Source organism: Mastigoproctus giganteus, chromosome 10 (assembly GCF_048544385.1).
Source record: "Mastigoproctus giganteus isolate SK-2022 chromosome 10, ASM4854438v1, whole genome shotgun sequence".
Lineage (NCBI taxonomy): Eukaryota > Metazoa > Arthropoda > Arachnida > Uropygi > Thelyphonidae > Mastigoproctus > Mastigoproctus giganteus.
The window spans coordinates 9,351,140-9,378,327 of NC_143584.1; the positions used below are offsets into that span (position 1 = coordinate 9,351,140).

Here is a 27,188-nt window from a genome sequence, read left to right on the forward strand (position 1 = left end):
TGTACAGGGAAATAGAGTGGGCCAGTAAATCAGAGAGTCTTATAATAGGGGATTTTAATTTCCCAGATATTGACTGGAATTTGTGGGTTGGTCACTCACACACTAGCAAGGCTTTTGTGGATTTATTGGATGATTGTTTTTTACATCAGCATGTTCGGGAGGCAACTAGAGGGAGTAATACTCTTGATTTGATTATCAGTAGTGATTCTTCATGCATTAAGAATCTGCAGATAAAGGAACCACTAGGTGGCAGTGATCACATTGTGCTGAAGTGGGATTTACACAAAGAGGTAACTACCATCAAAGAGAAGGGTTTTTGCTTTCATAAAGGCGACTATGATGGTCTGAGACAGTATTTAAATGCTATACAGTGGGACCAACTGATGATGTTACCAACAGCAAATTCAAAATGGGAAGCATTCAAAGAACTTATCTTGGAAGCTACTATGCTTTACATACCAACTAAGAAATATTGTTCAAGGTTTAGGCCTAAATGGATGTCAGATGAACTAATGAGACATATAGCAGAGAAGAAAAATGCATGGGATACATATAAATTAACATGTGACACAGAAGCCTATGATAGATGATCTGTAGTTACAAAGGAGGTTAGGTAGGTGAAGGCAGATTACGAGAAATCTTTAGCAAAGGATGCAAAGAAAAACAGCAAAGAGTTCTTTACTTATGTAAACTCTAGAAGGAAGGGGATGAATCAGATTGATCCACTTGATATCGATGGTTCAACTGTTGATGATCCTGCTCAGGTAGCTAACAAACTAAATGAATATTTTGCATCGACATTCACACATGAGGAGTTATTCAGCGAGGGAAATACCAGAGGTGTATTCAACTCTGGCAGTAAGCTAGATAATCTTGTAATAACTGAGAGTAAAGTGGAGGAGAAATTGTTGAAGATAAACACAAGAAAGGCACCTGGGGTGGATGGGATCTATCCAGTTATATTAAAGGAGGCAGCAAAGGAAGTAAGCAAACCCTTAGCCATAATTATGAGAGCTTTCTTGGACTCAGGGGAGGTACCCATAGACTGGAGATGTACAAATGTGACCCCAATTCACAAAGGAGGATCAAAGGCTGACACAAGTAATTATAGACCTGTGAGTTTAACTTCTGTTCCAGGAAAATTAATGGAGGCACTGGTTTAAGAAACACTGCAGGATCATCTAGACAAGACTTCAGTTATAGCTCGGACACAGCATGGTTTTGTTAAGGGAAAGTCTTGCCTGACCAGTTAGATTGGATACTATGATGAAGTCACGAAAGAACTGGATGCAGGGAATAACGTTGATATTATATACTTGGATCTTAGAAAGGCTTTTGATGCTGTTGCACATAGAAGACTGCTGTGCAAATTGGAGCAGTGTGGCTTTGGAGACAAATTGCTGCTATGGATAAAGGGGTGGATGAGAGGGAGAAGACAGAGTGTGGTAATCAATGGACACTGCTCATCGTGACTAATGTTATTATTGGAGTCCCTCAGGGTTCAGTGTTGGGTTCATTATTGTTTTCTGTATTTATAAATAATATTGATGATGGTATATCAAGCTTAATGTCCAAGTTTGCAGACAATACAAAGGTTTGCAGGGTTGCAAGAAGCGTGTGCTATGCACTGCTGCTCCTTCCCACCTGCTACGGATGCTATGCTGCTGCAACAGGATCTGGAAAGGTTGAGCAGATAAGCTGAGAGGTGGCAAATGAAGTTTAACATTGACAAATGTAAAGTACTACATATGGGAAACAGCAACCCCAGAGCAATGTATCAACTCTGTGGTACTACACTGACAGTGGTAGAGAATGAAAAGGACCTGGGGGTAATTGTGCAGGCAGATATGAAGTTCTCTGAGCAGTGCAGACGGGCTGCAAGAGTTGCTCATGGTGTCTTATCAATGATATACAGAAATTTTTTATCAGGATAAGGAGGTGATTATTCCCTTGTATAAGGCAATGGTCAGGCCACACCTTGAGTACTGTATACAGGTCTGGAGGCCTCATTTCAAGAGGCGCCTCCGTAGCCAGGTGGGAAGGAGCAGCAGTGCATAGCACACGCTTCTTGATTAGACTGGGGATCGAGCCCATCACTACCAAATACGGAGAATGCGGATAGGTCAGCGAATGACCACCGCATATCCCCCGAGCAATATGGCCTTAGTTGCTAATGCTCCAAATAACAAACAAACAAACAACGTCTCATTTCAAGAAGGATATAGAGCTGCTGGAACGAGCACAGAGAAGGGCAACAAGATTAGTGAATGGAACAAAGGGTTGCTCTTACGAAGAAAGGCTTAAGTTTTGCAAATTACAGTGTCTGGATACTAGGCACCGGCGAGGTGATCTGATAGAGGTGTATAAAGCCTTGAATGGTTTGAACATGCCCAATGCTGATGGGATCCTTCCTCTTGCTCAGAATAATCACCTGAGAGGGCATAAATTCAAATTGAGGAAAGACAGATGTAGGATAGATGTGAGGAAATTTGCCTTTAGCCAGCGGGTAGTTGGTTGGTTTAACAGACTTTCATCCCTTGTTGTGGAAGTTGATAGCCTAAATAAATTTAAGGCTCAGCTGGACAGGTATTTCATATGAACGGAGGGGTGAAGTGGAAGTGTTTTTTTTTTTTTTTTTTTGGCTGTTGCTGCATAAGCTTGCTTTCTTGCTTCATATGCCTCTACTAATGCTAAATGTTAAAAATTTATATTTATTTCTTAATTGGTGTCATTGGTTGTAGTAGTAGTAGTAGTAGTGGCACATGATGCAAGAAAGCAAGTGTAGGAGCTTATGCAGCATCAGCCAAAAAAAAAAAAAAAAAATCACACCATTCCCTCCAAATGCCTGTCCAGTTCCTCCTTAAATTTATTTAACCTATCAACTTCTACAACGACAGATGGAAGTTTGTTCCAGCAATTAACCACCCGCTGGCTAAAGGCAAATTTCCGCACATCTGTCCTTTCTTAATTTGAACTTATGTCCCCGTAGGTTGGTAATCTGAACAAGTGGAAGGATCCCATCAGAATTCAGCGTGCTCAACCCATTCAAGGCCTTATAGACCTCAATCAGATCACCGCGCAGGTGCCTAGTCTCCAGCCACTGCAATTTGCAGAACTTACGCCTCTCTTGGTAAGAGAATCCCTTCATTCCCCTCACCAATCGTGTTGCTCTTCTCTGTACACGCTCAAGCAAATCTACATCCTTCCTAAAATGAGGCCTCCAGACCTGTACGCAGTACTCAAGGCGTGGCCTGACCATTGCCTTATACAGAGGGACAATCACCTCCTTTTCCCTGCTAGCAAAATTCCTATATATCATTGACAAAACCCCATGACCCGCCCTAGCAGCCTGTCTGCACTGCTCAGAAAACTTCATATCTGACTGCACAATTACTCCCAGGTCTTTTTCATTTTCTACCACCTTAAGTGTAGTACCACACAGTTGGTACGTTTCTCTGGGGTTACTTCTACCCATATGCAGTACTTTGCATTTGTCAAGGTTGAACTTCAGTTGCCACTTCTTGGCCCATCTGCCCAAATTATCTAGATCCTGTTGCAGTAGCACACTGCCATTACTGTCATTAACAACCCTGCCAACCTTTGTGTCATCTGCAAACTTCGACATTAAGCCTGATATACCTTCATCAATATCATTGATAAATACACAAAACAACAGTGGACCCAACACCGAACCCTGTGGGACTCCACTAATAACATTAGTCCACGAAGAGCAGCACCCATTGATTACCACCCTCTGTCTTCTCCCACTTAACCATCCTTTTATCCATTGTAGCAACTTACCCTTAATACCATTCTGCTCCAATTTGTACAGTAGTCTTCCATGCGCAACAGTGTCAAAAGCTTTCCTGAAATCCAAGTATATGATATCAAAATTATTTTTTGCATCCAGTTCCTTTGTGACCACATCATAATAACCAATCAAATTTGTCAGACAAGACTTTCCCTTAACAAACCCATGCTGTGTTTGAATTATTGCTGCAGTCTTGTCTAGATGATCCTGCAATGCATCTTTAACCAGCGACTCCATTATTTTACCTGGAACAGAAGTTAAACTAACTGGTCTGTAATTACTCGTGTCACCCTTCGATCCACCTTTGTGAATTGAGGACACATTTGCACATCTCCAGTCCGTGGGAACCTCTCGAGTCCAAGGATGCTCTCATAATTATGGCTAAGGGTTTGCTTAGTTGCTTTGCCGCCTCCTTTAAAATAACTGGATAGATCCCATCCACCCCAGGTGCCTTTCTTATGTTTAACTTCAACAATTTCTCCTCCACTTTGCTCTCAGTTATTACAAAATCATTAAGCACACTGCTACAATTTGATAACCTTCTTCCATTTTCAAATTGTAATAATTCCTCACGTGTGAATGTAGATGCAAAATACTCATTCAGTTTGTTTGCTATCTGAGCAGGATCATCAACAGTCGAACCATCGATGTCAAGTGGACCAATCATATTCATCCCCTTCCTTTTAGAGTTTATATAAGTAAATAAATCCTTGCTGTTTTTCTTAGCATCTTTTGCCAAAGATTTCTCGTAATCCGCCTTCGCCTGCCGAACCTCCTTTGTGACCTGATTGCAGACTAGCTTATATCTGCCACAGGCTTCTGCGTCACCTGATAATTTATATGCATCCCATGCATTTTTCTTCTCTGTCACGAGTCTCATTAGTTCATTTGATAACCATTTAGGCCTAAACCTTGAACGATATTTCTTAATCGGTATATAAAGTCTAGTTGCTTCCACAATTAATTCTTTGAATGCTTCCCACTTAGAATTTACTGTTTGTAACATCGTCAGTTGATCCCACTGTACAGAATTTAAAAACAATCTGAGACCACTGTACTCCCCTTTACGGAAGCAAAATCCCTTTCCTTTACCCCTGACGGTAGTTACCTCTTTGAATAAATCCCACTTCAGCACACTGTGATCACTGCCACCTAGTGGTTCCTTTATCTGCAAATTCTTAATACACGAATGATCACTGCTGATAACCAGATCAAGAGTGTTACTTTCTCTGGTTGCCTCTCGAACATGCTGCTGCAGAAAACAATCATCCAATAAATCCACAAAAGTCTGACTAGTGTGTGAGTGACCAACCCACAAGTTCCAGTCAATATCTGGGAAGTTAAAATCCCCCATTATAAGACATTCTGATTTACTGGCCCACTCTATTTCTCTGTACAATTGTTCATTGTACTCATTCAAGTCATTAGGCCTATAACACACTCCTACTCTTATTTTTCCTTTCGCAGTGCTTATCTCACACCAAACCGACTCACCAGAGCACTGTTCATCTATATTAACTGGGTGCACTTCCTTTGATTTTATGTTTTTCTTAATTAACAGCATAACACCCCCTCCCTTTCTGTCCTGTCTATCCTTTCTGTACACATTGTACTCCCCAAATTCCAGTTCAGCATTCCTTATATCTGTGTGACACCACGTCTCTGCTATCCCAACAATATCCGCCTTTGATGTCTTGACCAACACTTCAAATTCATCAAGTTTATTTACTATACTTCTAGCATTGGTATACATGCAAGCATACATGCTCCTATGCCTATTCCTTGTTACCCTAACACATCCCATATACCCAACTATTCCATGATGACTGCCATCCGTCCCTGAAACCCCCAACACCCCTCGCTCCAGGTCGCTTCTTATTCTAATAGAAGTTGTGCAAGAATCACCTTCACCTCTGCCTGCGGTTACTGTTAAACTACTAGTCTTTGTATCCCCCCAAACTAGCAGTTTTCCGACCCACCTAACACTGCCTCGATAGCATCAGCAAATATTCTTGCACCCTTTCTATTTAAGTGTATCCCATCCCTGTAGAAGCAATCTCTCCTGTTAACAAGTACAGTCCAGGCTGAAAAAAAAAAAATTCTACTCCTTGAGCCTTGCACAATCTTTCCAGGGCCGAATTGATCGACAAGGCTCTCATCATATACTCCCTCCTATCGTGTCTGGGCAGAATTGCAGACACTTTCAAATTCAACCCTATTTCACGGGTTTTTTTCAACAGTGACCTGTACTTGTTGAGTAATTCCGCCGGTCTCCTACTCTTAATATCATTAGTGCCAACGTGTACAACTATATCACCTTTTGTGCCCTTGAAAGATGATATCCGCTCTACAACGTCATCAACCTTTGCCCCTGCAGACATACCCTGGTCCTGTTCCACCTATCCTTTTTACAAAATATATTCCCCATCTCCCTGACAATAGAGTCACCAACAATAACTAATTCCTTTGGGACCAGCGCATTCTGCTTTGGAGATTGCCGCTGTGTTGCCTGATGCCCAGGAGTGAGCTCTGGCGTTGAGTTGGGCAGCTGAGAGCCTGATGGGCCCCTCAATTTAGATCTTTCGAGGGCATCCACCCTGTCCTTCAAACTCTCATATAGGCCCATAACAACGCTGAGTTGTCGCCTGATTTCCTTACACTCCTTACATCGCGCACACACAAAGACATCCCCCATGGCAATATCATGTTCCGTTCCAGAGAGTTCGGCAAACATTTCACAAGTTGCACATTTTTTTAGGCTGTGATGCGTTGTAGAATTGCCCCCCTCAGTTCTCCCCCGATTCACAGCACTCCTGCCACTTTGTGCCCGTTGCTTTGCTGCTCTAGTCTGGGGCATGGTAGTTTAAATTAATAAAATAAATAAATTAAATATCAATAGTATTTGAATAGAAACTATTAAATAGAAACAGTGAAGCGTATTACTATATAATTATGCGTTAGAGCTACCTAGCTACCTCAATTAAAAAATTTGAATTCCCTACCACTATATCCAAAAACAATGGCTACAAAAATGGAACGAAATAACGGTTTTACCTATCGTAAGTAAAATCCACAAAAACTCTTTATCTAAATTAAAAATAAAAAATAACCAGCGTAACTATAACTATATGACTACGTATTAAGTACAATATAAAATAACAATCATGTAAATAAAAGGCAAACACTTATCGTTTTTGCGGAGCCTGTAACTGTCAGCTGTAACTTTTAAAGAGATTCAGCGCCCTCTCCTTGGGGAAAGGTTTATTAATGCTTCTGAAATTATATCATGTTTCCTATTGGAAATCAGCAGCTTTCTTATAATATTGTTGCAGCCATGTATTGCATAAAGAATTTTGGTTACACCTCTACCATAGGCTCGTGAAATAGATATTGAATAGTAAACCAAGACTGGAAAGTGCTACTTTTTAATTATCTGTTCAGTTGTTTTAACAAATATTTTTAAATTGACACTGTTAATAGTATATTCCTTTATTTTGAATTTGACTGGTCAGAAAAATTCATTGAGAAATATTTCTGGTAATGCCACACTTTGAGTTTTTGGAATTGATGTACAAAAAAAACCACTTTTCGTAGCCATTTAAGTTATAAAAATGTTTTTTCAAAATAATTGATGCTATTATAGCCCGTGTAATATTAGTAACCAAAAATGGAAAAAATATTAAAATTAAAATAATTAATTAAAATTATTAAATTATTCATAAATGCAAGCACTATAAGCTTCTAATTTTGGGAGAAAATAGACTCCATGTAACCACTAATATAAATAATGCATGCCTGCATTTTTACAGAATCTTTCTTTAATGTGTATTGTGACCAGAAAAAAGAAAACATATCAAAGTGGTTGAAAATCATTGAGTATGAAAATCAGCCCAGAGTAAAATTAGTAAAAATTAATAAAATATTGCAATTTTGTGCATAATACTTTAGTTTTACAGTACTTCCAGTATTATTAACTATTCAAACATAAATAGTAAATTGTTTAAACTAGGACTGTCTCCTACTGCACTTTGTCTGTGTGGGGCTGAAGAGAACGTGGATCATATCTTATTTGATTGTCACTGCTATTTGAGCTATAGACAAGAACTTCAACTTATTGCAGGACACTTCACTAGTGAAAATAAACCTTTACTTATTCGATCTCAGGTTGCATTTAATGCTCTTAATACATTCACTACATGTGTCTTCAAAAGGAGAGATGAACTTCGATCAGTTAACTCAAGATAGACTGCTGTTCTTGTGACTTTGTACTTCTGGATTGGTGTATAGAAAAGTGACTTCTAACTACGAGTTCTCACAGTGATTATTTGTATTAGATGATAACAATGTTATTGCTATAAATTATAACTACTGTATTTCTACTACCTCTGAAGATTCTTCTTTTTGATTCTTGGAAATGCTACTCCAGTGGATTATCCTTTTGGACCTGTATTGTTTGGTGAACTGTTGAAACCAACTTGGACTTGCTATTGATTGTACATAGTACATGTATTTGTTAATGATGAATCTTTCCCTATTAATGGAGTTTGATGAGGTGAAAATTGGTCCATGATATTTGGACTCTTTCCTCAAAGAAGACAGGAATGTCCTTGAGGGGCTTCCTCTGTTTGCTGCTCCTGATACTAGGATGGGACTTTTGGTAAAATGCCAGGTGCCAGTCACACTACTCACACTTTACCGGTTATGGCGCAAGCCTCACCACTAGAATTATAAAAGTGGATAATGGGGGGAACCCTGGGATCTGCAGCAACTACATTTAAATACTTAATATTCAAACATAAATAAATTTTTAAAAACAAAATGAAATATTCATGAATGTCTACATCTTAAAGTTCTAATTTTGAGCATCTTGACTTACCTCTGCATAACCTCCCACATAACAGAAAAAATTCATGTCTGTTAATAGGCTAATATATTCATTAATATTAATTTTCTTGTAACATACACTAATTTCTACAGCTATAGTCTTCACTCAAGTGAATAAAATTTCGGCTAAGGTAAAGAAAGCCAACACAAGAACCACAGTAAACTTTGGTAAATTTATACCAGGGAAACCCATTTCCCGCTACCGCAGTTTCTCCCTACATTCTTAGTAAACAGATCGTGCCTGTTATCGGTAGAAGTTGATAACGATGTATTGATTACTTTTTTCTCATTATTAAAAGCAGATTATTAGAGTTCGTGAGTAGGCTGAAATTTACTTACAGGTACACCCTCCAGACTGCCTCAGTCTTAGGGTGCTTATCCCCCCCCCTTTCCCACTGTTTTAACCTGATAGGAAAACAACTTCTACTGACACTACCGATAACACACACACCATCAGTAGAAGTCGTTTTCCTATTTTAAAACAGCGGGAAGGGGAAATAAACACCCTAAGACTGAGGCAGCCCGGAGGGTGTACCGTAAGTAAATTTCAGCCCACCCATGAACTCCAATAATCTGCTTTTAATATTAGAAAACACTAATCAGTACATTGTTATCGATTTCTTTTTTTTTTTTTTTTTTTATGTAAACCCCAAACACGAGAGGTATTAGAACCTATAGTACTTAGTACCGTGCTTGGGTTGGAGGTTAAGAAGACGAAAGAAGATATTTGTTGACATTCGACTTGAACTACTGTAGACTGTAATTTTCAGGAAATACATATAAAGGAAGGTTGTTCCAGAAAACGGCAGTTAAATGAATAAACGAGGAAGATGAAAACTTGGTTATGTGAGTTTGAAGCTAGACAGTAAATGGATGTTGGCTGGTGGCGACACGTGTTCGGACTGTTTTGAAAGAAAGAGCGGGAATTATAGAAGCCAATTCAGAAAAACAGTGCCCATGGAAGTATCTGTAGAAGAGGCATGCAGCAGAAACAGTACGTCTATGAGACAACGAGTGGAGAGACTCCATTAGAGATGAATCATTAATTAACCTAACTGCCCTCTTCTGAATGGAATCAAGAAGTCTGAGAGAGGTTTTGAGTTTACGACCCCAGTTGTGGGAAAAATATTCCATGGTAGGGCAGATTTGTGATTTATACAGAGTGAGCAGCTGTTTGGAAGAAAAGTAATGCCAAGAGCGAAAGAGAAAACCAAGTTTTTTAGATGCAGAGAAAGCAATATTTGTGATGTGCTTGTGCCAAGAGAGAGATTAGAAGTCAAGGTAATCCCCAAAAGAGATATATCATTTTACCTAGAAATCGGAGTGTCACTAAAGATAAGCATAGGAGCTGAAGAATCCTTTTTATGAGATATAAGAAAAGACTGAGTTTTAGAAGGGTCGAAATCAACTAAGTTGTCTTTGCCCCACTGGAGAATTACCTGAAGATCGGCATTTAAGGAATTGGTAGCAGATTTTCGAGAAGTTGAAGCTGATTGAGCAGGGCAGGGTTTCTCAAAATGGAAAGTGGAATGCAATGTGCTATCATCGGCAAAACTACGGATAGGATTTCCAGTCAATGGAAGAGGAAAAGAGTGGGGGAAAGAACTGAACCTTGGGGGACACCGGCATTAGTGGAGAAGTTAGAAGACAGAGAGCCATCTACTATCACCCTCAGTAAGCAATCAGAGAGAAAACTGGATAACCAGTTACTAAAAACAGTTGACAAACCATAAGATGAAAGCTTGCAAGCTTGTTTAGAAGACCTTTATGCCAAACATGATCGAAAGCGTTTGAGATGGCAAGAGCAACTACTTGTGTTTCACTGAACCTTTCCATTGAATTAGTCCATAAATGGGTAACATAAGCCAGAATATCACCAGTGGATCGACACTGACGAAATCCATACTGGCAATCGTTGATCAGGCGGAAGGTTTCTAGGTAGTTTAAGAGTTGGCGGTTAATTGATTTCTCCATTACTTTAGAAAAAGTCGAAGTAATTGCAATGGGACGATAAATGAATGGGAGGGATTTGTCAACTTTTTTTGGAACTGGCTGGATATGAGCAAATTTCCAAGCAGAAGGAAAAACATCTTTGGAATAAGAAAGTGAAAAAAGGCGGCAAAGAAGAGGAGTAATTCAGGAGCACAGGTTTTGGGAACGAGTATAGAAATACCATCGGGACCTGGAGCTATCTTAACATCAAGATTCGTCAAAATCCTTCTGACATCCTTTTGATGGAAGACCACAAGAGGCATTGAATGGAGCGTGTTGGGAATGGTGGAAGATATTTTACCAGATCATTAATACATGAATTTGAAGAAAAATGGGATGCTAGCAGGTCAGCTTTATCCTTTGCTGTAGTGACAACAGAACCATCTTGTTTGGACAGAGGTGGGAGCAGAGATGGGCAAAGGTTGCGGCCAATAGCTTTCTCAAGACACCAGAATGCTTGGCTAGCATTAGGGCAAGAAGCAAGTTTTCTACTCTTAGTCTGTTCAAACTCTAGTTTAGACTGATTAATAATTGCTTTACAATTGTTGCGAGTTTTGGTGTAGGCAGAAAATAAAACTGAAGAATTAGAAACAAGCCGATTACGATATGCAACATTCTTCTCTTGAACAGCCTTAGCACTTTTTTTGCAAAACCAAGGTTTAGATAAAGGATGAGATTTTAAAGTGGAGTTTGGGATAAAGGATTCCATTCCTGCAAGAATAATTTCACTGACACTATCTGAGCAAACGTTGACATCAGAAGTTTTGAAACAGTAATCTGACCAAGGAAAAGAAGAAAAGAAATCTCGTAGGTCATCTCATTTTGCATTCTTTTAATGCCAAACAATTCGAAGTTGGGATTAGCCATGAGATAAAGGCTCCCTTGGAGAAGAGACAATCACCAAGTTGTGATCTGAAGTGCCTACAGGACCTCTCACTTTGACCGTGTACTTAGAAGGGTTGTTTGTGAGAAAAAGATCAAGCATGTTGGCTGTATGATTAGGATTGTCCGGTATTCTTGTAGGTAAATGAACAGTCTGTGCAAGGTCATTAGTGATTGCAAAAGCCTCAGCATCTCGACCAGCTGGGTCGGCGTGACTAGAAAATGGAAGCCAGCTGGAGTTGTGAACATTAAAATCACCAAGGAAAATTACCGCACTGTTAGGAAAGTTGGACTGAAGAAAGTCAAGTTGCAAAGAGAGGAAGTCAAAGAGCTCCAAGTGATTAGTGGAGTAGGGAGAACGGTAGAGACAACAGATGAATTTGTCACAATGAGGTAGAGAGATTTTAAGCCAGAGAAGATCAAAGAGAGGAGATTCCAAATTACCAAATCTCTGACAGGGAACATCAGAACGGACATATGCACAAATACCACCTTTGAGGCGAAATAAATCATACAACAAATAATTTGGTCATCTGAGATGAGGATGAGCAGTAGTTGAATCAACCGATAACTGAGATTCTGTCAGAAAAAGTACATGGGGTTTGGCAGACTGCAAGTGGAAATGGACATCGTTGAGATTAGAATTGAGACCACATATATTTGTGAAATGAATTAGAAAGTGCTTGCGAGGTTTAGATCTTTTTGCAGATAAGCTTGCTCTATTAGTTTGACAATTCATGGTGTATTCAATAGTAAGAAAATGTGGGTGGGACATGCTGTATGGAGTGATGAAATTTTTGGATATGGCGTACACATAGTAGGAATATACCCAGATCCTTGACATAACGTGGCCTCAACAATGCTTCCCACATACACGCTACTCGGACTCCCTCCAATCACTATCTGGCAGAGTAGAGGTAGCGAGATTATACACTAGCTGATCCGGAAGCCTCCTAGAGAGTTACCAATAGGTTCGGTCCGGTGTACTAACTAGCGGCCAGCCTGCGAACACCATTTTAGAGCTGTACCCTCAAAATGTAAGGAATATTGGATCTCGCCACGATGTCCATCATAACCTCAAAAGTAATCAATCATACTGCATGATGGAAGTGATAAGGAAGAGTTGACCGGAACTTAGCTCTAGAGACTAAACATGGGTTCCACCACTTCAAGCCTCCAATAAGCAAAGTGGTGGTATTGCACCGGTTGATGAGAGTCATCTACCACCTAGTACTGCTTGGTAACATAGAGGGTGGATGGCATTCCTCCATGTGGTGTGGGCAGCACACCTCGACCCCTGCTTACGTTGGTTCACACCTGGGTGGTCACCCACCATGTACTTGTGCATGGAGGTTATACCCAGGATTACTAATAGTCCCACCATCGTGAAGGTGCAAGCAGAGGATTTGGCTGTCACAGACCGTCCGGACTTCGCTGAAATGGGGTCCGCTTGACTTGAGTGTCACCTGAATATCAGTTCTATCAGCGTTTTAGACTCCCAGGTAGCAAGTACAGCTTGTCTGGCATATCTGAGAGAATGTCTGTGACACCCTCAAGGACTCAATTGCCATTACCAATAACATTACCTATAACATGCATCTATTGCCATTACCAATAATATGCACCATCTGTTTACCTAGAATGCAGGGAGAAACTGCGGGAGCAGGAAACAGGTTTGCCCAGTATAAGTTTACTGAAGGTTCTTACATTGGCTTTATTTACCTTTGCAAAATTGTCTTCTCCAGATGATCATAAACATACACTCTAATTAACGGAAGGCTTAGGGATAATTTTTAACTTAAACCAAACAGTCTTAGCACCCCCGCTTGACACAGTGCCCAGCTTTCTTTTTAATTTCTTGAACCCAGTTTCTTTCTTTTTTTTTTTTTAATAAGTTAAGTATTTAAAAGATGCTATTTTTTTTGCACCTTTTATTTCAAAAAACAAAAAAATAAATAAATGAATTTTGCTAAAAAAAACAAAAGCATTTTAGATGTAAAATTTTAAATATGAATGTGCATTTATTAGGCTCTTCAATCTTTCATTTAAAAGACCATTATGTTGCCAAAATTTCAAATGTATGCATATATTTCTACTTATTATGTATATAAATATTTTTAAAATAATTAAAAAACATGTATATGTTTTAAACTATTAGTCACTTCCATTTTCAGATTTATTTAAAATTTGGCATGCTGTGAAGTGTGCAAAATTTGAAGGTTATATGTTGTCTCATTCATTATGTCTACTACCCACAGAGTAGTTAGACGGCATGAATGAATATCATATTTTATGTTCTCATCCTTATTACATGAAAACAATAGCAAATATTTCAAAAACACCTCAGGCACAACTTAGAAATTTACAGAACTGGTAGGAGAAGACAGCAGATAACCTTGAACTGTAAACAAATACATAATTCAAAACTTTGTGGCATCAGTACTTATCTGGTGCTCTGCCACTCTTCGGTTTTACAAATAATGACAAAGGTGATAGCAGGGTACGTGACTGGTTCTCATATGCAATTGCTCTGTGAAACCATCAAATCAAATCAGAAACTATTCGTTTAATTTATTAATGATTAAAAATCTGAAATAAGAAGGTAGAAATACCCTCCTAAATACAAATTTTTAGATTTTTTACAGAAAATTTCACATTTGTATTCATTAATTAATTGTTAATTAATGATTTTGAAGGATCATTATTTTGGAAAATTACCATTACATTGCCACTGGGTTAAAGAAATATTAATATAGACTTTAATATAGAATTGCTCTCTTGTTCACTCTTCTTATTAAAATATGAGTTCAGGAAATGAGTTATCTGAAATTAATTTTTATTCTTTTAAATAGACTAATGACAGATTGGAGATTTTCCCGGGGCCAGGAAGAACAAACTAAAGCATTCCTTGATGGATTTAATGAAGTTTTACCTCTTGAGTGGCTTCATTATTTTGATGAACGAGAACTAGAGGTAAAATCTGCTATTTTATTTTAAAATCTTCAATAATTTAAAATTTACTCTGTTATTTTCTGTATATATATATATATATCATCTATATACTCAAGTAAATAACAAAATACTGTCTTATCCAAAAATTTAAAATAAAAAGCATTTCACCCTATGTAAAATTTTAAGAATCTCTTTATTCTTGAGTTTAAATACCATACATTTCAGAGATTTGTTTTCTTCCACCAAGACTACCACCACTCTCTTCAGTAATGGAAACATTAGAAATACAGGACTACCTCGCATAGCACAGTTTCGAACAGCGCGGTTTTGCTCTAGCATGGTTTACAAATTGAAAAAAAAATTAACTGCATTACGCACTAATATATTTGATATGTATTATAATGCCAGCACATAGGCCAATGTGTTATGGATTCAAGGCCACATTGACTGTTGTCACAACTCCCATTATATATGACTCTGCTAGCATTCATACCACAGAGTAGTAGATACTCTGTGATTCATACATTAGTAAACACTCTAGATTCCGAGCAGTGAGGTCGTTGACTGTGCATAAGCTGTACAAATATTTTTATTAAAGATTATTTTTTAAAAATGTTGCATTTATACACAAATATGAGTGGAAAGAAGAAATGTAATGGCACTGAGTGTTCTAGATCCAAACATCGAACGTGGTATGAAAGTAAGGCAGGCGTTGCAAAATGACATTCGATGTTATAAAGAGATGTATGCAGATAAAAAGAAGAAAAACACTGTGCAAACTAAGGTGATCAGTTATTTTTCAAAATAAAAATATTTCACTTATATTCTTTTGGTATGTACATACTGCAATAAAAATCATTTGTACTGTATTTACTAGTATTTTTCATTTTTATCATTTTAGTTTCTTTTTTTTTGCAAGAACTTCATGTGCATCAATTTATAGTAAACAAACACCTGTAGATTTTTGCAACTCGACCTATATAATCAATTTGTCGGAACCCATTACATTAAAATACATACTAATAATACCTCGATCAGCGTGGTTTCGCATATCGCGGTATATTTTTGGCACGAATTAACTGCACTATGCGAGGTATTCCTGTATATGTAAGAACATACCAAAGGACCAAACAAACGAAAACGGTCATTCATTATGTTAGTCTTTTGGAATGTATTTTTTGACAATAAATTAACAAGTGATTCGCCTTGTATTACCCCTGTATAAGGTTAACTGGAAGGTACAGTCAGTCCTCGTATAGCACGATAGTTGTGTTCATAGAAACCCTTGTGCAATGCAAAATCATGCAATATAAACAACAGGCCCTATGGGAAAACTAGGGTTAGGTGCCAACCACCCAAGATTGAACACACATTTGTAACCAAAACATTACCAAACACAATAAATAAATAAATACTTACGTATTTTATGACGACTATTATGTAATAAAATATTGCTAATGCTTTTGCTTCTATCGTAAGCAAACTTGTTTTTTGTTTGATTTTCTATCCAAACAGATGACAGCCATTCCATCTCTTCCAATTCTTTGTGTCTTAATCTAATGGATTTTAATTACACTTTGAGTTGTTCCTGCTATGAAAGTTGTTTTTATTTTCTCTGCATTCTTTGTAATTCTCGGCGTTGCCTCATTTAGGTCTGTAGTACGTGCAATATCACATGGTCTTTCATTTCCCTCAAAGCGTTTCACAATTTCATATTTTTTCTCTATCGACAGAGGCGGACTGGCCATAAGCCTTACCGGGGAAACCCCGGGTGGGCCAGAGGCTGGTGTGATTTTGGCCATAAACGCTAGTATGAGGCCACTGTAAATTTCTGGGGTAAGAATTTTTGACCCAGTCCGGCCTCTGTTTATCGATATTGCTTTTCTCTCTCTCTCTGAATCTGCAATGTCTTCACCGGGACGCTTCCTTTTCACACCTTTTAAGTATTTTACTCATTTTTAGGGAATAAAGCACAATTACAAGACAAGGAGGCACGCTTGATACATATAAACAAAGCTGCGGGCATGTAGCAACTGAATAAACAACACCGTAAAGGCAGAGATACACTATTAACACCTCACATTTTACTAAAGCATATTTCTAGGAGTTACTACCATAAAACAATAAAAAAAGTTTCCAGTTGCGTTTCTGATAGCGGAATCTGTTATAAACTGGTAGTAAACTCTATCTGATTGCATTTGCGATTATACCGATAGCTGGAATTGTGTTGGTTTTTACGTTATTATGGTGAAATGTGTTTCCCCTTCACTGATATAAAGTTATAATCTGTTGGGTTGATTCTGCATTCGACTACCATTTCTTGTAAACACGAAGGCGAATCATGCATGAGCGAATTTGGTTCATGTTATATAAGATATCGTTTCCCTATTTATAAATCATGTATGATAGAATTCGTGTAGTGTAAACACGTGTTATACGAGGACTGACTGTATTTAACAAGAATTGATTTAAGCCTATCAGTTGATAAATTAAAATTGAAACTAAAAATCAAAATTTATAGTTAAATTATGTGAAGGTAATCAGTAGATGAGCATCTTATTAATTTTAAAGAAGAAGTGGGGAAAAAAGATCCATGCAATATATGGTATTTAGACTCTATTGAGAAAATAGTATTTCAATCGAAACCTCATGCCTTGTTCTCTGTGTTACAATAAATCCATTGTTTTACATAGAGAATAAGGTATTTTAAATTATTACTTACTATTCACTTTCCAACAAAATTGTGTTTCTTTCTCCCAATTATTGGTAATTGGGAAAAAGAAACACAATGTTACCTACAACTTTTACCACAAAGTTTTTTTTTTTTATCTTTCTGTCTACATGTCCCCCAAATGCTACTTTGGAAAAGGAGGCCCATCAACTGCAGCAGGTGCAAAGATACTGGTTGTTAGAAAAATTTAATAATAATATTATTATTTAGAAATGCTGGTTTGCAAATGGGCGCAGTACCATTAACTTTAATGTTAGCAACAGCAAGTTGTGAGTTTTGGCTTATCCTGTTGTGTTAGGCAAAATGATTTCATTATTCATTCCTGTCACTTTTCCAGTATTTATTTATTAAGTCAATTCTGTTAGCATGATTTTCTTACCAATAGTATGCTGCTATTGGTAAAAGTCAGTAGAACTGTGATCAATTCCATTGGCTATAACCCCAAAAGCTTACATCAAGCCACACATCCATTGGGAATTTACTATGACATTTTAAAGATACTGAAAGCATTGCAGATAACGCTTGCTCTGAACATCTTGAACATCCACAGATGATGTAAATGTATCAGTTATTTAAGTGATATGTGTAAAAGGCCTGCACCAATCTGCTCAGAACGTCACTTGAGATGCAAAAATTAGTTATTATGGTTTTGTGTACAGTGATGAAAAAGCACAAATTTCATTCCTAATTAGTTATTATGGTTTTGTGTACAGTGATGAAAAAGCACAAATTTCATTCCTACAAATTATGCATAGGTCAAGAATACATGGAGATGACAGTAACAGAACAGTTGAATTTTGCAAAACCCCAGTTTGTTTTCAGATGTATGCTTTGGTAATAAAGCATATTTCCATTTGCTTGGAACTTTTGGCAGCATGCCCATATAAGTCCTCTGTTAATGATGATTCATATCTGATAAAAATTTTGCAAGGGAGTGTTATAAAATTGCATTGGTGAAATGGTTTTAACAGCCAGACAATGTTTTTGTTTCCGACGAGATGGTATATCCCTCATTTTATTAGTATAGTCAAATAATGATCGAATGAGAACATCAGAGGCTTATGGATAATATGTCGTGATACAGATGAGCACTCATCCAAAACTCTAGTATGTTTCCATTTGATTTATTTCTGGGGGAATTTAAAGCCAATTATTTACCAAAACAGGTCGATCTCAGATGCTCGGCCAATTAAAAAGTGACAGCATAAGGGAATGTAGAAAATTACCAAGGAAACGCTTCAAAAAGCAATTCTTAAGTGAGATGGATAAATCCCTTGTAAAAGATTAACCCCTTACCGGAACATTTTTTTTCCAGAAAATGTGCCGTAATTGATTGACTTTTTTTATTTTACAGATTAAAAGTGGTGAAATGGGTTTCACCACTTCAAGCCTCCAATAAGCAAAGTGGTGGTATTTCACCGGTTGATGAAAGTCATCTACCACCTACAAAATTGTTGCTGGTACAAAATTGGTGTTGAATGCCAAGGAATCCATTGAGCACACTTTTCGAAAGTGCAATCTCAGTATGTGCACCTGAACTAACACTAATCTTGTATACCATGGCAATTTCTTCAGTAGTAATATGAAAAAATTTGTAATTTTTCTGGTGTCAAAATATGATGGCCTTACCCTAGACAAAGAATCCGCAACGCTTTCAATGTTCTTAAACCTATTCACCCACTCGTAGACTGCCATTGACTCGTGCATTCTTAGAGAACATTCTGTAATAAATTTTAGACGGTTTCATTTCTTCTGCAGTCAGAAATCAGATTACAAATCAAATTTCTACCTTGGTAAATGACTAAAGAGGGTACAACCATCTTGAAAATTGGCACCAGCAGTGGTACCAAGCAGATGCTCAGTGTTGCCAGTAGACCTCAATCAATAATGTGATACAAGAATATCATGCAGTTTCATTTGAATTTTTTTGCAGTTTCATTTGAAACTGCAAAATTGCAGTTTGAATTTGAATTGCAGTTTCATTTGAATGAACTTTATATGTACACACACACACACACACACACACACACACACACACACACACACACACACACACACACACACACACACAGTATAAAAATTGAGAAATTGGAAAATAAAAGTGTAGTTAAAAGTATAATATACTCAGCAGACATTGCCTGCCTCATATTAAGCAATAGAGGCAAACATCACTAGAATATATAATTAGAAATAAATGATGACAGCCAGTATTAAACAATAAGAGTAAAGGGTGGCTAAGAATAGAAGGCATAGAAATGCCTTCCATTCACGAGCCGTGTGTTGAAAGCGATCTTATCGATATATTATTATTTTTTTTTATTGCTAAATTATTAACATATTCTGATTTTTGTTTTTCTTTCTATTTTCTGTTTGCCCTTTCTTCACTTTCCCCTTCCTGCATTCTCTCAGTATTTCATGTTATAACTTGGCTAAAGTTATAACTTTAGCCAAGAAGAGAGCCTTCCATTCACGAGCCATGTGTTGAAAGCGATCTTATCGATATATTATTATTATTATTTTTTTTTTTTTTTTTATTGCTAAATTATTAACATATTCTGATTTTTGTTTTTCTTTCTATTTTCCGCTTGCCCTTTCTTCACTTTCCCTTTCCTGCATTCTCTCAGTATTTCATGTTATAACTTGGCTTTTTACTTTGCATAGTATTATCCATTGACTTTCTATATTTTGATATTTCATACATTTTGGCCCCAACCCACATCAAAAGCTATTTTGATTATTACGATTATTATTATTTACTTTTTGACTTTCAATCATGGCTACTATGGCCATAGCTGAAAGTAAAACTATGGGCTCTTAGCATGTTTGCATTCTAAATTAATTATTTTCCCCCCCTCCTTCTACCTTACCCACATTTCTTCTTTTAGCTTTATTATTTTTCATGGACCCTTGGCTTCTGCACTTTCTCACTCAGCTGGTTTACCTTTGAATTTATTGTAGTATTTAATCTTAGCCATTCCCCTTTATAGCTTTATATTACGAGGGGTGATCATTTAATTTGTGCACTGGTGCAATATTTTATGTTTACTGCACAAACTTTCCATAGCTGCCACTAGAGGCACTCTTCCTGTTCGCTGCTGAACAGGCTATGTGTGTGCATGCCAGTACTTGTTGAGTTAGTGTTGCATGAAGAGTTTTTCAGCCACATGATATTGACGATTGTTTCGAAGCAAGTATCATGTTGGACTTCCAGATTGAACAGTGATATGTGATTCGTTATTGTGTCAGACAGAGCTTAAATGCATCAGAAACAGTTAAAGAGACAAATGAAGCATATGGTAATGAGTGTCTTGGTAGGACAGCCATATTCTAGTGTCATTTGTCATTTAAAAGAACCATTATCCCTAGACTGCCACCCCGACTCCCACCCATATGCGGGTGCCTCCATAGCCAGGTGGGAACGAGCAGCAGTGCGTAGCACACGCTTCTTGATTAGACCGGGGTTCGAGCCCGTCACCAACAAATACGGAGGATGCGGAAAGGTCATTCAGGGAATGACCACCGCATATCCCGGAGCAATATGGCCTTAGTTGCTAATGCTCCTAAAAACCAAATAACAAACAAACTAACATAACAATCCCACCCATATGCAGCTTGGTTCTCAAGCTATGACTTGCATAAAATCCATATTCAATGGTTAGTAATTGTTATAAACAGTAACAAAAACAGTTAGTGACTAACAAAACAAGTCATTTATCTTCAAATGGCAAAGACCTGAAAGACAATGACTTTTGGCATTGCAGTGGGGACTGTGTCTCTACCCCACCATGAATTACCATCCCTTCATAATCAGTAACAAATTTGACAAATCTGTCAAAATTCTAAAAGTTTTGAGTCAACTCCACCTAAGTGAATCTTTAATGGGCGAGCTTCCCTCCCTCTAGCCTCGCTCAGAGGTCATCCTAAAGAGTGCATTCAAGCACAATGTGGATGCCTGTCTCCATCTCTCCAGAAGAGCAGAGGTCTGAGGTCACCAACCACAACTGGAGCAGCTGTGACCCCAGGCCATGTCCAGTGAGGACAGAGCAGACTGCCAGTCTGAACCGGAGCCATATTCTTGTCATTTGTCATTTGGGGAGCCTTCGTCCCAAGTCATCTCCTGGGTTTCTACCCATTTAGTAGGTTAGTATCGACACAAGACCTAAATGGTCAACTCAAATAACAAAAAATGTTATTATTTGGCCTTGTGGCGGGGGCATGAGTACCATCCCTACCACGAGGAGGTAGGTCACACTCCCCGGACCTTGCCTGCCTAATAAATACAGACTTAACAAACTCAGTAAACATACTGAAATATTTCCGAATGACTAATAATTCCTCTAATGTGGAAGAAGAGAGAGCAAGCATCCCTTGCTCATCCTCACTCGCAGTCCATATAATTAGACCAGGGTTCGAGCCCGTGACCACCAAATACGGAGGATGCGGAAAGGTCAGGGAATGACCACCGCATATCCCCGGAGCAATATGGCCTTAGTTGCTAATGCTCCTAAAAAAAAAAAATAAATAAATAAATAAAATAACCAAAAAAAAAAAACAGTCCATATAAAGGGAATGCAACACAATATAGAGGCCATTCTCTGATTCCCCACATGCACAACTATCAGAGGCAGACAGCTCCAGCCAGAACAGCCTCAGCATCAGGCCATGCCCCGTGAGAACAACACAGGCTGCCAGCCCAAACTGAAGCCAGGAACGTCGTTCCCAACCCACAGTCCAAACGGAGGGCACAAAACCATATAAATGTCTAGCCTTTTCAGAAGTCATCCATTGGGTCTGCCATATGGTTTCCAGTTCATCACCAACCCCAACAGGAGCAGCCATAACCTCAGACCATATCCAGTCAGGACAGAGCAGACTGCCAGCCCGAGCCAGAGCCACATTCTGGTGTGACCAAACTTTCTGATGTGAAGTGGGTTCTCCATCAAGACAATGGCAGGCCCCATGTGGCTAATATTATGCAGACAGTGATCACTACTATAGGTGCCACGGTTCTTCCACATCCCCTTATTCACCGAACTTAGCCCCATATGATTTCTTCCTGTTTCAAAGAAAGCTTTGAAAGGCAAGCGTTTCGCGTCCGACACAACAACTCTTACAGAGCCACAACAGAAACACTTTGCAGTCTTTTAAAAAATGGCTTGCAAGAATCATTTAAAGTGTGGGTACAACGGTGGGAAAAGTGTGTCCAGGGGAGAGTATTTTGAGAAGGAGAAACCCGCAGAAGATTCAGATGATGACAATTAAGATAAGATCTTGCATCAGTCCACGAATTAAATGATCATCCCTTGTATTTTAATATATTTATTACAGTTAATTTTAAAATCTGGCACCCTCTGGGATTGAGAGGTGCCAGATTTTAGAGGTATACCTATGGGTTGAACAGTTTTAGAGGAGTACATTTTAATAAATGTTAAGTGCAAACGACTGAACTTATTTACATTTGTAAACATTTATGAAGACTGCCTTGTCCTTTCATCTGTGGTATTGCACTACTTTCATCAGATAGTTTTAGCTGTGTTACAACTTTGAAAATTGATTTTACATCAAAGAAAATTTTTATAGTTGGTGTGTGTGTGTGTGTGTGTGTGTGTGTGTGTGTGTGTGTGTGTGTGTGTGTGTGTGTGTGTGTGTGTGTGTGTGTGTGTGTGTGTGTGTTCACTAGAGATCACTTGCTATCTAATAAGAGACCATTTATTACTGAAACAGGCTGTCATAGCAGTCTCATCTTTTAAACAAATGGCCAGTTAACCTTTCAGAAAGAATTAAGACCATTACATTATCAATAGTTTAAATTCTTCTGACTGCAAAAACAGATTAAATTACAAGATAATTCTGCAAGCATCTTATAAAGAAAGCAATGTTACTTTTTTTGCATGGATTCTTAAAGGCAAATGCAATCGTTAATATAAGTGACAGATTGCTTTCTTAATATTTTCAGCTTGTAAAAGCTGATTTTTTTGTAAAGTATGCTAGATTGTACAGTGTACTATATTTGACTTTAAGATATTTGAGCCATATTGAGCTTCTAATATTTTTATAAAATTTATTATAATTAATTTCCTTTTAGGCAATGAGTCGTTGATAGCTGACGATAACTGCAGGTAACTACCTCTAGTGGTAACTAGAGGCAATAAGTTGATGTTGACAGTTTGAATAAATTCAAAGGTCAACTGGATACTTACCTGTGTGAGGAGAGAAGCATATAATTTGTGTTTTTTTATCTACTTTTTTTTTTTTTTTCCCCAGTGCAGCAAAAGCCTGTGGCTTTCTTGCATACTATACAGTGAATACTATTACTTTTATCCTTTGTTTTTGTTATTCTGCTATCAGCCACGCTTACTGCTTAATACTGGCTTTCATCATTTATTTCTAATTACACACATGCACATACATGCCAGTCCAAAAATGTAAATGCTCTAAAATTAAAATTTAATAGAAATTTAAAACAGAAAAACTGAATAAATGCTAAACAACTTAATAATATTATAATTTACTATCTGACAGGACCCCTCCTTGGAAATATTAGTATAACAGCAGAAGAAACTTACGAAAACAGATGAAAGTCATACTATAGGCCCTTACAGTATGTTCGCATTCTAAATTAATTTCAGAATATTTTTTTTCCCATGGTTATACCTTGGCTTGGGTTATTTTCACTGCCATTCTCTTTCTTATTCCTTTTTAATTCAGGTGGTTTGTCTTTGGATTTATGTGTTATTTCATCTTAGCCATCCTCCTCTATGGCTTTATATTAGTTGAATGCTAAACAACTTTAATGTTTCTCTGATAAACTATTTAAAATCTAGCATCCTCGGGCATTGAGAAATAAAGCTATAACCCCAAGTGAGAAGTGAAAAAAATGGCATTAGATATAGCAGAATTAGATTACAACAACAAGAAATGTAGTTAAACCTCCAGTGATGTGGTACAGTATACTCCAAAAAACTCACTACCATGGACCATAAACTGTATTATTAATAAGTTGATCTGCATGCAGAGAAGTGTAAATATATTAAACTTCTATTAAATGCATTTTATTATGACATTTGGAATATAGATTGTTTTGTTTTTAATATAGTTAATGTTATGTGGCATGCAAGAGATAGATATTGAAGATTGGCAGCGCAACAGCATCTATCGCCATTACACACGTAACAACAAGCAGATAATTTGGTTCTGGCAGTTTGTTCGAGAAATGGACAATGAAAAAAGAGCAAGGTTATTACAATTTGTTACAGGTACATGCAGAGTTCCAGTTGGAGGTTTTGCTGAGCTTATGGGTAAGTATCTTTTTAAAAGATATCATTTGCAGGGGTTGAGAAATAAAGCTAAATCTAAGATGTTCTTTTAGTACCATGATGTGCAGATAAAATGAAATGGAGACAGATGTAAAATTAAGCACTTCGGCCTGCACAGAGTAAAATCTGTCTTTAATTTCTTGAAGACAGATTTTACTTTTATCACTTCTTCCAGTAATTGCAAAGACAACAAAACTGGAAAGAGATGATAATTAATTTGTACAGTGTTTTCTAACTGTAATTAATTTTGAAATCGCTTAACTATTTATAATTAATGGATAAATGAATGCATAAATAATAATAATAAATGTAAATAATTAATTTATTCAGCTGTATTTATACATATGGTAAGTTAATTTAAGACTGAGGTTAATTCTCGTGGTGCCATCCATTTGTCTTAGCCCTCTAGAACCCAGGCAATCAACTTTTTCTTAGATTAACTTAACATTTTTATAAATACAGTTGAATGAATATCCTCTGCCTTAGCATGTGAAAGAGATGATGTTATAAGGAAGCAGTAAAAATATATTAGTAATTAAATATTTAATCATTTAATTTTATTATTATTTATTTAATTACAACCCTTTCTTGTTTTGCTATTTTTATAGTCACTGAAGTGGCACAGGAAGTACCACAAAATGTCTGAGAATTATCTGTGATCCCTTTAAAAAATGAAAAACTGATTTTACTCAAGACTGAAGTGCTTAAATCTACTTGCTATTTATTTATGTATACTCAACCACATATGTCTTTTTCATAAAATTTAAACTTCTTTATAGTGGTATTTTCAAAGTCATTAGCATTAGTTGAGGCATATGATGCAAGAAAACAAGCTTACACAGCATCAGCCAAAAAAAAAAAAAAAAAAACCTTCCCTTTTCACCCATCCGGTCACTCCAAATGTTTGTCTAGTTCAGCCTTAAATTTATTTAAGCTATCAACTTCTACAATAACAGATGGAAGTCTGTTCCGGCAATCAACTACCTGCTAGCTAAAGGCAAACTTCCAGACATCTATTCTACAACTGTCTTTCCTCAGTTTGAATCTATGATCCCCTCAGGTTCTTAATCTGAGCAAGCGGAAGTATCCCATCAGCATTGAGCCTGCTCAAACCATTCAAGGCCTTATACACCTCAATCATATCACCTCACAGGTGCCTACTCTCCAGGTGCTGCAATTTGCAGAACTTAAGCCTTTCTTGGTAAGAGCACCCCCTTTGTTCCCCCTCACCAATCTTGTTGCCCTTCTTTGTACTTGTTCTAGCAACTCTACATCCTCCCTAAAATGAGACCTCCAGACCTGTACACAGTACTGAAGGTGTGGCCTGACCATTGCCTTATACAAAGAGATAATCACCTCCTTGTCTCTGCTAGCAAAATTCCTATATATCATAACAATCCATTATCTGCTCTGGCAGCCCATCTGCACTGCTCAGAGAACTTCATATATGACTGCACAATTATCCCCAGGTCTTTTTCATTCTCCACTTTCTTGAGTGTAGTACCACACAGTTGGTATGTTTCTGTTGGGTTACTGCTACCCATATGCAGTACTTTGCTTTTGTCAATGTTAAACTTCAGTTGCCACTTCTCAGCCCATCTGCCTAACTTTTCTAGATCCTGTTGCAGTAGCATACTGTCTTTACTGTCATTAACAACCCTGCCAACTTTGTATCATTTGCAAACTTGGACATTATGCTTGATATACCACCATCAATATCATTGATAAATACACAAAACAACAATGGGCCCAGCACCGAACCCTGGTGGACTTCACTAATAACACTAGTCCACGTAGAGCAGTGTCAATTTATTACCACTCTCTGCCGTCTCCCACTCACCATCCCTTTATCCATTGTAGCAACTTGCCCTTAATGCCATACCGCTCCAATTTGCACAGCAGTGTTCCATGTGCAACAGTATCAAAAGCTTTCCTGAAATCCAAGTATATGATATCAAAATTATTTTTTGCATCCAGTTCCTTTGTGACAACGTCGTGGTATCCAATCAAATTGGTCAGACGAGACTTCCCTTGAACAAAACCATGCTGTGTCTGAACTATTACTGCCGTCTTGTCTAGGTGATCCCTTATCACCTCTTTAACCAGTGACTCCATTATTTTCTCCAAACAGAAGATAAACTAACAGGTCTATAATTATTTGTGTCACCCTTTGCACCCCCTTTGTGAATTTGGGATACATTTGCACAATTCCAGTCCATGGGGAACTCCCCTGACTCTAAGGATACTCCCATAATTATGGCTAATGGTTTGCTTACTTCTTTTGCCACCTCCTTTAATATAACTGGATAGATGAAAGCCCCAAACACGAAAGGTATCAAAACCTATAAATAAATAAATAAATTTTCTGTTTATATTCCGGGACAACCAAACGGTCAGAGGAGTTCGCATGATAGATTGAATACAAGAAACAGCACCGTATTCAGTAGTCACAGGCTTGAACCCCCGGTCACTCAAGGCATGTGTACTTAGGCACCCACGCACGCCTGACCACTAGGCTATGGCGGCCTCCACATAGTACTTAGTACTGTGCATGGGTTGAAAGAAGAGTATGGGGAGAGGGGGATGCCGGAAAGTTTGCTCTAGAGACTAAACATGGGTT

At 37.7% G+C, this 27,188-nt stretch overlaps 1 protein-coding gene across 6 annotated transcripts in view; it reads left to right on the plus strand.

Annotated features, from left to right (window-relative positions):
* Su(dx) (WW domain containing E3 ubiquitin protein ligase suppressor of deltex) overlaps positions 1–27,188 on the plus strand; it is a 382,533-nt gene that overhangs the window by 318,441 nt on the left and 36,904 nt on the right. For all 6 annotated transcript variants that reach the window (XM_090383423.1, XM_090383427.1, XM_090383426.1 and 3 more), the window contains 2 exons: positions 14,422–14,542; positions 24,349–24,550. In XM_090383423.1, the coding sequence (XP_090239549.1) occupies positions 14,422–14,542; positions 24,349–24,550 (323 nt within the window). The remainder of the gene's footprint in view (positions 1–14,421; positions 14,543–24,348; positions 24,551–27,188) is intronic.